The 14,679-nt window shown below is 39.0% G+C and overlaps 1 protein-coding gene across 7 annotated transcripts in view; it reads left to right on the top strand.

The window, feature by feature from the left end:
• Positions 1–14,679, top strand: part of CFDP1 (craniofacial development protein 1) — a 137,671-nt gene that overhangs the window by 13,585 nt on the left and 109,407 nt on the right. For all 7 annotated transcript variants that reach the window (XR_009499027.1, XR_009499026.1, XM_059904643.1 and 4 more), the window contains exon 5: positions 13,982–14,101. Coding sequence is in view for 5 of the 7 variants with exons in the window: in XM_059904643.1 (XP_059760626.1) it covers positions 13,982–14,101 (120 nt within the window). In the remaining 2 variants the exon portion in view is untranslated. The remainder of the gene's footprint in view (positions 1–13,981; positions 14,102–14,679) is intronic.

Raw genomic sequence — 14,679 nt, 5'->3', positions numbered from 1 at the left:
TTCTGCTCTACAGCACAGTGAATCGGTTATAGATATACATATTTCCACTCTTTTAATATTACTTTTTTTCTCCCCAAATTTTTTTTCTGAAAAATTTTACACTTATAAAAATGTTGCAAGAATAGTATTACAGTGAACACCCATATACCTATCATACTGATTCACCACTTGTAAATGTTTTGCCCCTCTCTCCACCATCTGTTTCCGTATTTCTCTCTTTTTGTTTTGGCTGAACCATTTGAGAATTGTAGACATCATGACACTTCACTCTTAAATACTTAATCACTGTTTCCTAAGAACAAGGATCTTCTCCTTTGTGATGCAATATAACTCTCACATTCGGTAGATTACACATTAATGCAGATTGTTATCTAAATTCTCTGTAGTGAAGGACCCTGATTTTAAATTTTCAACCTGTTGCAGACCAATACTTTTGTAAAACACAATAAATAGGAATTATTAGAGAAGTAAATTAAGAAGAGATACAAAATACAAGCGCAAACTTTTTAAAAAATATTTATTTATTTATTTAGGCTGTGCTGGGTCTTAGTTGGCGGCTCGTGGGATCTTCGTTGCGGCATGCTGGCTCTTTGTTGTGGCATGCGGACTTCTTTTTCTTTTTCTTTTTTTTTTTTAATAAATTTATTTATTTTTATTTTTATTTATTTTTGGCTGCGTTGGGTCCTCGTTGCTGCGTGCGGGCTTTCTCTAGTTGCGGCGAGCAGGGGCTACTCTTCGTTGCGGTGCGCGGGCTTCTCATTGCGGTGGCTTCTCTTTGTTGCGGAGCACGGGCTCTAGGCACATGGGCTTCAGTAGTTGCAGCACGTGGGCTTCAGTAGTTGTGGCTCGCAGGCTCTAGAGCGCAGGCTCAGTAGTTGTGGCACACGGGCTTAGTTGCTCTATGGCATGTGGGATCTTCCCGGACCAGGGCTCGAACCTGTGTTCCCTGCATTGGCAGGCGGATTCTTAACCACTGCGCCACCAGGGAAGTCCTGTACCTCTTTTTAATTTATTTTTCTAATAATTTCTTTTTATTGTGTTTTACAAAAGTATTGGTCTGCAACAGGTTGAAATTTTTAAATCATGGTCCTTCACTACAGATAATTTAGACAATGATCTGCAATAATGTGAAAGTAATGAGGATGGAAGTGTGGATTTTAAAGCAGTTTCATTAAGTTCAGGATTTTCATTTTTACTTTTTCCAAACAAAGCCAGTAATAACTATATTTTCTTTTTTTTCCCTCCAGTTTTATTGAGAAATAATTGACATACAGCACTGTATAAGTTTAAGGTGTACAGCATAATGATTTGACCTAGGTACCTCATGAAATGATTAGTAGTAACTGTATTTTCAGAGTTCATCTTCAGTGCTTCATAAGTAGTCAGTTCCAGTAATTTATCCTGTCAAGTTATAATTAAATTTAAGTTATATTTCAGTGGGAAAAAGGAATTCTGGATGCATGAATTTCCTATGTGTGGATTTTTTTAATGGAAAATATAATTCAAAACATTCTGTGAAACATGTTAACCTATAGGAACTGTTCTTCAGGCTTTTAACTTTCATTTTTACTCTTAGAGTTTATTTGTTTCTGAAAAATATGTTGAATTACTTCCTTGTGTGAAAGTACTAAGATTATTAAAAACACCAAACTGGGAATTCCCTGGCAGTCCAGTGGTTAGGACTCCACAGTTTCACTGCTGAAGGCCTGGGTTCAATTCGTGGTTGGGGAACTAAGATCCTGCAAGCTGCTCAGCACGGCCAAAAAAAACACCAAAAAAATACCAAACAAAGCAGGCAAATAAGCATGTTTTACTGTCTAATTGAGATCTTTAAAATTGGGGACCATATGGTTATTGTTTTTCTTTTAGAAGTACTAAGTTTATTTTGTAGTTCATCATTCTCAAGGCACTTTCTTCTTCATAACCATTGTACTTCAGCATGCATTATAACATATGCATATTTATGATCAACTTTCAGTTGATCAAAAATAGAGTCATTTAAATTTAATGCATTAGCTTTACATAATTCACAGTTTTTACTACTGTACTAAGAACAGTGGGGGTTTTTTTATGTGGTAAGAGTTTTCTCAATGAAGGAAGCAGTGTATTAATTTATGTTCTAGCACAAACTCCTTAATCTAAACTGTTTCCCTGTCTTGCAGCTGTGCCATTGGAAGATATTCTTCTAAACACTTAAACTTCATATCTCATCTGTTGACATGTGATCCTACTTTTATTATACAGATCAGTGTCAGTTAATGTTTGTCAGCAAAAAACTGATAAAAAAGAATCCTTTATATCACCCTCATGATTAAATCACATATACTAAAATAATTTTCATATTAGCAATAATCTGTTGTTCTTCAAATTGCATTGAAGAAACACTTTGCTAACTTTGTTAATAGTTTCTCTATCATAAGCCAGATCCTGAATACTTTTAAGCCATGGTATCATTGGAAAGTTGTACTTGAACTACCTTCTTTGTCAAGATTTCCAAGCAGACACCTTTGATATAGTCTTTTACTAATGTCCTGGGAATGGTATATGTTTTTCTTAGTTAGCAACCAAAAGTACTCCTTTCTCAGAAGGCCACAATGCTAACGTAGGGAATTCTGTGTCTTTTTATTGACTTTTTAATTCAGTACTCTTTCTTTCAAAAAATTCTTTTGATTTTGAACTTATTTCTTCATGTTTTATATGTAAATGCTGCAGAAGTTTTGGTGGATTTGTTGCTTTATTAGCCAAAACATCTCTGCAAAGAACTCACTGTGGTTTTAGTGCTGCATGATCAAAACCCAAGCCCAGTGTATGAGGGCTCATAGAGTAAAAGCGGTTTGACCTTGGTTGTCCTTCATTTCTTCAGAGTCACTTCCGTCATCATCATGTGGTTTACTACTACTGCTGCATTCAGGAAACGTGGGCTTTTTTGCAGAAGCGTACAGTGTAGGTTGTTTTGCCATCAGTAAATGAGGATTAAAAAATAATACCAAATTTACTTTCTTAATTTAGTTATTAAACTATAAATTTTAAAAGTCACACTTGGTCAAAAATTAAAATGATTGTAAAAATTTATAAAAAGAAATGCTTATATTTTATCACATTTTTGGGTTTTAATTGATAAAATAACCCTAAACTTTCATACACACTGTAATGTGGTCTTACTGCACAAGACTGATATCACATGTGACCATCTTGCAAGTTTGACAGTACCTGAATTGGTCTATGTTCTGTTTAATGCAATGAGTCCATCATTCATGTCTTGAATATTGTGACATTGTCAAATTGCTAAGCAAGTTTCTAAATACTCAAAATTTTTGTACCTATCTTGTCTTAGACCAATAACAGGTAGTTTTGCAGGCCACATTTTTGGTAGCTCTATATACAGTTCTACGCAAATCTTTCCCTAGTTATTCTAAAATGTTCTTTTTTTAAAAAATAAATTTATTTATTTTTATTTTTATTTTTGGCTGCATTGGGTCTTTGTTGCTGTGCATGGGCTTTCTTTCGTTGTGGTGAGCGGGGGCTACTCTTTGTTGAGGTGCGCGGGCTTCTCGCTGCAGTGGCCTCTCCTGTTGCAGAGCACGGGCTCTAGGTGTGCAGGCCTCAGTAGTTGTGGCACGCAGGCTCAGCAGTTGTGGCACGCGAGCTCTAGAGCGCAGGCTCAATAGTTGTGACGCTCGGGCTTAGTTGCTCCGCGGCATGTGGGATCTTCCCGGACCAGGACTCGAACCCATGTCCCCTGCATTGGCAGGCGGATTCTTAACCACTGTGCCACCAGGGAAGCCCCAGAATGTTCTTAATAGCTATATTTCTTGTCCAGTCCAACCTCCAATCCAAGATTACACTCTGCGTTTAGTCTTTTATTTATTTATTTATTATTTTAATAAATTTATTTATTTTATTTTATTTATTTTTGGCTGCGTTTGGTCTTCATTGCTGCGCCCGGGCTTTCTCTAGTTGTAGCAAGCAGGGGCTACTCTTTGTTGTGGTGCGCAGGCTTCTCATTGCAGTGGCTTCTCTTGTTGCAGAGCACGGGCTCTAGATGTGCGGATTTCAGTAGTTGTGGCTCGAGGGCTCTAGAGCGCAGGCTCAGTAGTTATGGCACACGGGCTTAGTTGCTCCACGGCATGTGGGATCTTCCCAGACCAGGGATCAAACCCGTGTCCCCTGCATTGGCAGGCAGATTCTTAACTACTGTGCCACCAGGGAAGTCCCTGCATTTAGTCTTTTTTTTTTTTTTTTTTTAATGGACTTTATCATGTTGAGGTAGGTTCCCTCTATGCCCACTTTCTGGAGAGTTTTTATCATAAATGGGTGTTGAATTTTGTCAAAAGCTTTTTCTGCATCTATTGAGATGATCATATGGTTTTTATTCATCAATTTGATAATATGGTGTATCACATTGATTGATTTGCGTATATTAAAGAATCCTTGCATCCCTGGGATAAATCCCACTTGATCATGATGTATAATCCTTTTAATGTGTTGTTGGATTCTGTTTGCTAGTATTTTGTTGAGGATTTTTGCATCTATATTCATCAGTGATATTGGTCTATAATTTTCTTTTTTTGTAGTATCTTTGTCTGGTTTTGGTATCAGGGTGATTTTGACCTCATAGAATCAATTTGGGAGTGTTCCTTCCTCTGCAATTTTTTGGAAGAGTTTGAGAAGGATGGGTGTTAACTCTTCTCTAAATGTTTGATAGAATTCACCTGTGAAGCCATCTGGTCTTGAACTTTTGTTTGTTGGAAGATGTTTAATCACAGTTTCAATTTCATGACTTGTGATTGGTCTGTTCATATTTTCTATTTCTTCCTGATTCAGTCTTGGAAGGTTATACCTTTCTAAGAATTTGTCCATTTCTTCCAGGTTGTCCATTTTATTGGCATAGAGTTGCTTGTAGTAGTCTCTTAGGATGCTTTGTATTTCTGCGGTGTCTGTTGTAATTTCTCCTTTTTCATTTCTAATTTTATTGATTTGAGTCCTCTCCCTCTTTTTCTTGATGAGTCTGGCTAAGGGTTTATCAATTTTGTTTATCTTCTCAAAGAACCAGCTTTTAGTTTTATTGATCTTTGCTATTGTTTTCTTTGTTTCTATTTCATTTATTTCTTCTCTGATCTTTATGATTTCTTTCCTTCTGCTAACTTTGGGTTTTGTTTGTTCTTCTTTCTCTAGTTCCTTTAGGTGTAAGGTTAGATTGTTTATTTGAGATTTTTCTTATTTCTTGAGTTAGGCTTGTATAGCTATAAACTTCCCGCTTAGAGCTGCTTATGCTGAATCCCATAGGGTTTGGATCGTTGTGTTTTCATTGTCATTTGTCTCTAGGTATTTTTTGATTTCCTCTGATTTCTTCAGTGATCTCTTGGTTATTTAGTAACGTATTGTTTAGCCTCCATGTGTTTGTGTTTTTTACGTTTTTTTCCCTGCAGTTCATTTCTAATCTCATAGCGTTGTGGTCAGAAAAGATGCTTGATATGATTTCAGTTTTCTTAAATTTACTGAGGATTGATTTGTGACCCAAGATGTGATCTATCCTGGAGAATGCTCCGTGCGCACTTGAGAAGAAAGTGTAATCTGCTGGTTCTAGATGGAATGTCCTATAAATATCAACTAAATCTATCTGGTCTATTGTGTCATTTAAAGCTTCTGTTTCCTTATTTATTTTCATTTTAGATGATCTGTCCATTGGTGTAAGTGATGTGTTAAAGTCCCCCACTATTATTGTGTTACAGTTTATTTCCTCTTTTATAGCTGTTAGCAGTTGCCTTGTGTATTGAGGTGCTCCTATGTTGGGTGCATATATATTTATAATTGTTATATCTTCTTCTTGGATTGATCCCTTGATCATTATGTAGTGTCCTTCCTTGTCTCTTGTAACATTCTTTATTTTAAAGTCTATTTTATCTGATATGAGTGTTGCTACTCCAGCTTTCTTTTGATTTCCATTTGCATGGAATATCTTTTTCCATCCTGTCACTTTCAGTCTGTATGTGTCCCTAGGTCTGAAGTGGGTCTCTTGTAGACAGCATATAGATGGGTCTTGTTTTGTATCCATTCAGCAAGCCTGTGTCTTTTGGTGGGAGCATTTAATCCATTCACGTTTAAGGTAATTATCGATATGTATGTTCCTATGACCATTTTCTTAATTGTTTTGGGTTTGTTTTTGTAGGTCCTTTTCTTCTCTTGTGTTTCCCACTTAGAGAAGTTCCTTTAGCATTTGTTGTGGAGCTTGTTTGGTGGTGCTGAATTCTCTTAGCTTTTGCTTGTCTGGTAAAGCTTTTGATTTCTCCATCAAATCTGAATGAGATCCTTGCTGGGTAGAGTAATCTTGGTTGTAGGTTCTTCCCTTTCATCACTTTAAGTATATCATGCCACTCCCTTCTGGCTTGTAGAGTTTCTGCTGAGAAATCATCTGTTAACCTTATGGGAGTTCCCTTGTATGTTATTTGTCATTTTTCCCTTGCTGCTTTCAATAATTTTTCTTTGTCTTTAATTTTTGCCAGTTTGATTACTATGTGTCTCGGCATTTTTCTCCTTGGATTTATCCTGTATGGGACTCGATGCGCTTCCTGGACTTGGGTGGCTATTTCCTTTCCCATGTTAGGGAAGTTTTCGGCTATAATCTCTTCAAATATTTTCTCGGGTCCTTTCTCTCTCTCTTCTCCTTCTGGGACCCCTATAATGCGAATGTTGTTGCGTTTAATGTTGTCCCAGGGGTCTCTTAGGCTGTCTTCATTTCTTTTCATTCTTTTTTCTTTATTCTTTTCCGCAGCAGTGAATTCCATCATTCTGTCTTCCAGGTCACTTATCCGTTCTTCTGCCTCAGTTATTCTGCTATTGATTCCTTCTAGTGTAGTTTTCATTTCAGTTATTGTATTGTTCATCTCTGTTTGTTTGTTCTTTAATTCTTCTAGGTGTTTGTTCTTTAATTGTTGTAGGTCTTTGTTAAACATTTCTTGCATCTTCTTGATCTTTGCCTCCATTCTTTTTCTGAGGTCCTGGATCATCTTCACTATCATTATTCTGAATTCTTTTCCTGGAAGGTTGCCTATCTCCACTTCATTTAGTTGTTTTTCTGGGGTTTTATCTTGTTCCATCATCTGGTACATAGCCCCTCTGCCTTTTCATCTTGTCTGTCTTTCTGTGAATGTGGTTTTTGTTCCACAGGCTGCAGGATTGTAGTTTTTCTTGCTTCTGCTGTCTGCCCTCTGGTGGATGAAGCTATCTAAGAGGCTTGTGTAAGTTTCCTGATGGGAGGGACTGGTGGTGGGTAGAGCTGACTCTGCATTTAGTCTTAAGAGTCCCTCTGTGTTGTAGAGTGTCTCTCAGTTTGGGTTGTTGCATTGTTTCCTCATGGTTAACTTCATATTAATCACTTTAGACAAAAATACTACATTGATGATGTTTTGTCCTCCTCAGTACATCTCATCATTAACACCGATTATTGGTGGCAATAAGTTAGACTACTTAGGCAATATGTGTCAGAATTCTCCATTGCAAAGACACCCTTTTCCCATATAATCATTTTAGGGATCCATTAAATAAATCTTGATGATGTGAATTAAGAATGTATTTTGCTGGGCTTCCCTGGTGGTGCAGTGGTTAAGAATCCGCCTGCCAATGCAGGGGACACGGGTTCGAGCCCTGGTATGGGAAGATCCCACATGCTTCGGAGCAACTAAGCCCGTGCGCCACAACTACTGAGCCTGAGCTCTAGAGCCTTCGAGCCAGAGCTACTGAAGCCCACGTGCCTAGAGCCTGTGCTCCGCAGCAAGAGAAGCCACCGCAGTGAGAAGCCTGCGCACCGCAATGAAGACCCAATGCAGCCATTATTTAATTAATTAGTTAATTAATTAATTAATTATAAAAATAAACAGGGAACTCTCTTTAAAAAAAAAAGAACGTATTTTACTGCCAGAAATCATACTGGGAACTATTGAGCTATCCAACAGAGGTTAGTAGAACACTGATAGTGAACCAAAGTCCTACAGAAATAATACAGAAAGTGTTTAATATATCGTTGGGAATATAGGTTTTAAATTTTTGGAAATTTTTCTTGGCTCGCATTATTTCCCATGTGTCATATAGGATATCTAAGAAAGATTTATTATAACTTTACCATTGACTTTACATAGAGAGTAATGAGAAAAGCTGGTGAATAACTGTCGTTATGAGAAATCATTAAATTTCCTGATCAAATTAAATTTTGTGGATTTATTAATATTTATAAATATAGTTGACTGACACAAATTTTCTATTTCTTTTTTTCTTTTAAAAAAATTTTTTTTTCTTTCATTTTTTAAAGCAAATGGATGATGATTTTAAATACTGGATGAGTATTCAGAGAACCTGCTGTTTCCATCATTTGTCAGAAGAGGGCAGCACCATATCTATCAAAAAAACAGCAGTATGAATAAGGAAACACTTTTTTTTCCATAAATATGCACACTCTCACGCACATATATTTTATACTCAAAAGTAATATATGCTTATTACTTTAAACACATACGTGCAGAGATATATAACATGACAAGTGAAAGTTCTGTGTAACACCTTCCTCCTAAAAAAACCCAAAAATTCTGTTAATAATTGTCATGTTGGCAGGATTTTTTTAAAAACTTCAATTATTTATACTTAAATTTAGGTATTATAAGGAACCCTCATGTAGGAACTTGGAGGGCCTGAATTTTGACAACCAGATGCAAAGTTGGTAAATGGATTTGAGCATGTCTTTTAATCTCTTGATGTCATTATTCTGCTTTTCCTTTTTGTCTTTGTATCAAGTTAAGAAATGTGAGAAAGAGCTACTGATGACTGGGAGGAATTTGTGAGTGTAAGCATAAGGTAGTGTTAGCACAAAGTTAGTCTTTTGGGTTTTTTCTAATTATGTTTTAATTGTTAAATTTAGGATTTTTACCTTTTTGTTTCGGTTTTCTCCCACTTGAAAAATGTGTAGCTTATTAACCTTGGTGAATGAGGAAATACAGTATTTTTTATCCTTCCCTATCATATAGCCAGCTGAGCCAGTTAGCTCAGAATTTCCTAAATGATTCACCTTTTGGAAGAGGCCAGTCATGGAAAGTTTCTGCCTAAATAAAGACTTCTCAGGAAGTTCTGATTAAGTGAAAATGAAGTTAAGATGGAATTCCTTCTGCTAGCACTTGAATTAACTGTTTCTAATGATGGGCCTTTTCCTGTCAGGGTTCCCTCTTGTACATTAGGAGTGGTCTATAATTTAACTGTTCTCCTACTTGAAGATATTTTGATAGCGAATCCTGCCCCCCCTCCCCCCGTCTGCATCTAGGTCAACGCCTGACTTGCAGGATCTTAGTTGCCTGAACAGGGATTGAACCCAGGCCCCGGCAGTGAAAGCACCGAGTCCTAACCACTGGACCGCCAGGGAATTCCTGCGAATCTGTTCTTATTGCTTGTTAAAAGTGGAGTTCTTCTAGGCGTATTCTCAGTATACAGTAATCTGCTTATTATTACTTTGTGTCATTTATCAAAGTCCCTGAGAGAAATATTCCAGTTTAAAGAACTTGTTTCCTAGTGAATATGAATAAGACTTTTTAAAAAAAGATAAATTTATTTATTTTATTTTTGGCTGCATTGGGTCTTCGTTGCTGCGCATGGGGTTCCTCTGGTCGCGGTGAGCAGGGGCTACTCTTCGTTGTGGTGCGCAGGCTTCTCACTGCGATGGCTTCTCTTGTTGCGGAGCACGGGCTCTAGGCTCGCGGGCTTCAGTAGTTGCAGCATGCAGGCTCAGTAGTTGTGGCTCGTGGGCTCTAGAGCGCAGGCTCAGTAGTTGTGGCGCTTGGGCTTAGTTGCTCTGCGGCATGTGGGATCTTCCTGGACCAGGGCTTGAACCCGTGTCCCCTGCATTGGCAGGAGGATTCTTAACCACTGTGCCACCAGGGAAGTCCATGAATAAGACTTTGACAGTAAGAAATTAATAGAGATATTCCCACAACTTATACTTTTTTCCATGCTTCCTTTATGCCACTTACTATATATCATGTTTTGTTATGATTTGTTTTCATGGTTGGCTGTCCTGATGGACTGTGAGCCAGTCAGGGCAGAGACCATGTCATATCTTTTTATATGTCTCATGTTAAACACAGTGCCTGCATCTAGGCCGCTTTTCAGAAAATGTCCACTGAATTGTCTTAGGTTGCTGGTAGAAAAGTTTTGTTAGTACTGTGGTAAAACAAGTAAACAAAACATACTTTGCATAGTCTTCTTTTACTTCCCCTATGATTTGGGCCACTTGATCTTTATCTTCTCTCATCACCAGCATTCTAAAGTTTCATAATGATGTGCCTTTATGTAGATCTTTTTAAATTGCTGGGTCATGGCAGTTCCCCAGTGGCCTAGTGGTTAGGATTCAGCACTGTCACTGCTGTGGCCTGCATTCGATCCCTGGTCGGGGAACTGAGATCCCGCAAGCGGCGTGGTATGGCCAAAATATTTTTAAAAATAAATAAATAAAATAAATTGCTGGGTCAGATATTCTGTGGAACAATCATTTTGTGGAAACTTCTAGGAAATTTTTCTTTTTGTTCATAACTTCCCATATTTTCTTATTCTGAAATTCCTATTGGTTAAGTTGATGTAATAGTAAGGCTCTGCTAGGCTATGCTGGGGTAACAAATAAACCCAGAAAGTCCGTAGCATAACACATATTTATTTCTTACTGGTACAAAGTCCAACACAGGTTGGGTAGCACTACATCTTACAACTCAGCCGTCCGAAACACGTAGGAAACACATAGCCTTTGAGGTTGCTGTGGCAAAGGAAGAGCGAATAGATACATCTTCATTTAATTTGTCTGTTTTGAGAATGAGACTTCAGCCCTGCCATCTGAGTCTGGAACTTATGTGATTTTCATTTCTCCAACGAGTAATGGGTTCTGGGTTGGGTAGGGGTCAGTAGCCTGTGGTATAAGGTAGAGAAGGGGATCTGGGACCTAGATGCTCCTGATACAAACTTTCAACTAGTTTTAGCCCCACTCCTCTCCCCGACCTTCAAAGTTTCCTGGTATCTCAATTTACTGAGCCTTTCTAGGATACTGCTTGCTTGTTGGCCGTTTCACATGGCTACCAACTTGAGAGATTGGAGCAAACAAAGACTTAAGTCAACTATTACTTGTGTGTTTGCTTTCTACCATCAAAAAATTTGATTGACATCTTTCTCCTATTATACCTGTTCTTATCCTTGTGTAGTTTTGCCTTTGTAAATTTGTTTACCACTGTTTGGCAGGGTTTTGGTAGGGAGTAGAGTTCAAACCACCATTTCCAAGTGGAAGTTTCCACTTGTTCTTCATAAGCCATCTCAGGTCTGCCCCAGATTCTACCCAGGGCAAGGAGATTTAAAGCAACTTTCTAGGCCAGTACTCTGGGACTCTGCATTAAGCCTCAGGTTTGGATGTAGGTTTATTTTGGTTGTCTCTATAGCAGTGTAAGTAATCACCCCAGAATTTAGCAGCTTAAAACAGTTGTTTTATTGTAATTTCTTGTAGTTCCGGGGTGGCTGGACTCAGCTAGATGGTTCTTGTGCAGAACCTCTCATGCAGTTGTAGTTAGTGGCTGGGTCTGGGGCCATCTTGAAAGTTTATTTATTCGCATGTGTGGTGCCTGGGCCAGGAAGAAACACCTGGGGTCTGGAACGGGCTCCTTAGGTATCTCTGTCTCAGTGGTATTCCCATGTGTTCTCTCCAGCATGGCGGCTTCAGGGCAACCAGACTTCTTGTGTGGTAACTTGGGGTTTCAGAGGTGCATTCTTGAGAGAGAGCCACCTGGAAGCTCTATCACCTTTTCTCAGTGAGCCTTACAAGTCATGTAGTGCCCCTTCCACTGAACGTTGTGAGTCGAGGCAGCCACAAAGGCCCACCCAGTTTCAAGGGGGGTGACATATACTCTCCCTTTCACTGGGGTAGTGTCAGGTTCTGGAAGAGCATGGGGGTTGGGAAATTTGTGGCAACCATCTTTGGGAAATAGAATTTACTGGAGGGTTCTCTCTAGCATTGCTACTTAATCTCTAGATGAGAAAAAGTAACTTAACCCCTTAGATATCAGTGTTCTCACTCATGAAATGTAAATGTGTTAGCTGCTGCTACAGAAATGCTACAGACCATCCCAAAACACAGTGGTGTACACCAATAAGAATTTATTTGTTGAACATGTGTTTCTGGATATCTGGGGTTCAGCTAATCTAGGCTGGTCTCCAAGCTGCTTGTTGGGTTCAGATCTGCAGCATGTGTCTTTCAGCCATCTTGGACCAGCAGCTCCCTGAGGCATACTGTTCTTATGGCTAAAGGGAGGAGCTCAAGGGGCAAGTGAAACAGCACAAATACATTTAAAGCTTCTTTTTCTGTCAGATCAGCTAACATCTCATTGACTGTTGAAGCAAGTCATGTATCCAAGCTCAGCATCGGTAGGGTAGGGGAGTATCTTCTTGGTCCACAGGGAAGGAGTGAATATTTGCTGAATGGTGGTCTAAGCTATCATATAAATTCTTTCTCTTGTTTTTGACTCTTGACTCTTAGTACTGAGAGGTTTACTTAGGAGAATAGAGGGACACACAAATTAAGCCCAATACAGAGTAGGAGTAGATTTGGGGGGAACTTGATTTGGGGGGTTCAGCAGTTTATATTTGATCCTCTGAGTAATAGTGAGCCATCATAAGAACTTGAGTAGGGGAGTAACAGAGTGTTCGTTTGTTTGTTTGTTTGTTTGAAGTCATCCTTCAAGATTAAGGCAGTCTTTGCCAGTGAAGATTCTTAATGTAAAACTCTCAACCTCTTATTTTGTGCCACTTGTGTGGGTGACACAGTACTGAGTGCAGGAGTGAGATGGTTCTTAACGAGAAAATTTGGTTCTGGTCCTAAGAAGCCTAGAAGGAAGAAGAGAAAAGATAGAGACTTCTATTCCTGCAAATCTAGAATTTATAGGATTCGTCTGTCATTATGCTGAATGACCTGTTTGAACACTCATGGTAACACAGTGACCATAATCTTGGACCCTCCGACAGACAGATTGGCATTTAAACAAAATTCCTCAGATGTTTTTATTAGACTTGTCAAACCCAGGCCAGCATTAGGCATTTCGCTTCTTTATCTGAAATTTCAGGCACCATTAATACTTTTATTTAATCCTTTAGGACTCAGTTTTGTTTTGTTTTTTTTGGAGAATTACGTTTTATTTGACGGACTTGATGAGGACTTAAGCCTGGAAGACAGCCTCTCAGATGACTCTGAGGGACTGCTCTGAAGAGGTCAGGGAGGAGCCAGGATATATAGGAGATTTTGCAAACCAGGTAGTGGGAACATCAAAAGATTATTGTTAATTAAAGAAAAACAGGGACTTCCCTGGTGAGGACTCAGTTTTATTGAGAGCATTTTTTCCAGATTTGAAATTGGACAGGATTCTCAATCGTGTCGCTTTCTTCCACTCCTAAATCACTGCCTATTTGGCCGGTTTTAAGGAATTTTGTTCCATCTTTGGGTTGTTAGGTATAGAACAGGAGCCTTCTTTAGAGTATTCCCAATTGTTTATACTGTTGCTTTTCTCCTTGAAATCATGCCAGTGTTTTTCTCCCAAATACTCCATCTCCCCATTCCAACTTTTACTTAAGTGTGAGCACTAATCTGCGTGTGAGGTGCAGTGGAAGAGCCCTTTTCAGCCTTCACATCGGTGACCCACATGGGCTGTGATTCAGTGGTGACTATCACGCTGACAGAAGTAATGGAGGGGATTTGAGAGACATCAGACTTACATATGCTGTTGTTTCATTTGTTAAATTAATAAGGGGACAATGTCTTTATCTAGAACTGTCACAGTACACTTTAATCATAAAGCTCAGCAGCCAGAATTTATAGAAAGCCCAGTGGGTTTTTCCTTGTTGTTATTTATGCCCTTTTCTTAGATTTTGTTTCTTTCTTTTTATTCCTCTTGTAAACTTGGTGTCTCCTTCCTTGGTACAGGGTGACTAAGGAAGTGGATGCTACATCTAAAGAAGCCAAATCCTTCTTCAAGCAAAATGAGAAAGAAAAACCCCAGGCTAATGTCCCTTCAGCTCTGCCGTCACTTCCTGCCGGGTCAGGGTGAGTATTCTAGTCTCAGGTCCAGGTGTACCTGGCACGTTGGAGAAGCTGTTTTCAGTACAAGGACACCCTTCACCTGTAGCTCTCGTGACTCCTTTCCTGAGAGAAGGAATTCTGCTGCTTTTGTGCCTTTGCTGAAATATTTGCCAAAATGGGGGAGGCAGAGGAAAATTAGCCATAGGCTTCTTGTTTGATTCTGAAAAAAGTCCTGATACACAGTGTTGGCCACAGAGCTGAACACATAGTAGACTTTACATTTAAAAAATAATTTTTTTTTAAAGCATGACATTTATTTATTTGTTTGTTTATTTATTTATTTTTGGTTGCGATGGGTCTTCGTTGCTGCGCACGGGCTTTCTCTAGTTGCGGCGAGCGGGGGCTGCTCTTCATTGCGGTGCTCGGGGCTTCTCATCGCGGTGGCTTCTGTTGTTGCAGAGCATGGGCTCTAGGCGCATGGGCTTCAGTAGTTGTGGCACATGGGCTCTGTAGTTGTGGCTCGCGGGCTCTAGAGCTCAGGCTCAGTAGTTGTGGCGCATGGGCTTAGTTGCTCTGCAGCATGTGGGATCCTCCCAGACCAG

This window comes from Balaenoptera ricei, chromosome 19 (assembly GCF_028023285.1).
Source record: "Balaenoptera ricei isolate mBalRic1 chromosome 19, mBalRic1.hap2, whole genome shotgun sequence".
In the NCBI taxonomy this organism is placed as follows: domain Eukaryota; kingdom Metazoa; phylum Chordata; class Mammalia; order Artiodactyla; family Balaenopteridae; genus Balaenoptera; species Balaenoptera ricei.
The sequence above is the reverse complement of the archived record's forward strand: the minus strand, read 5'-3'. Positions and strand labels throughout refer to the sequence as shown.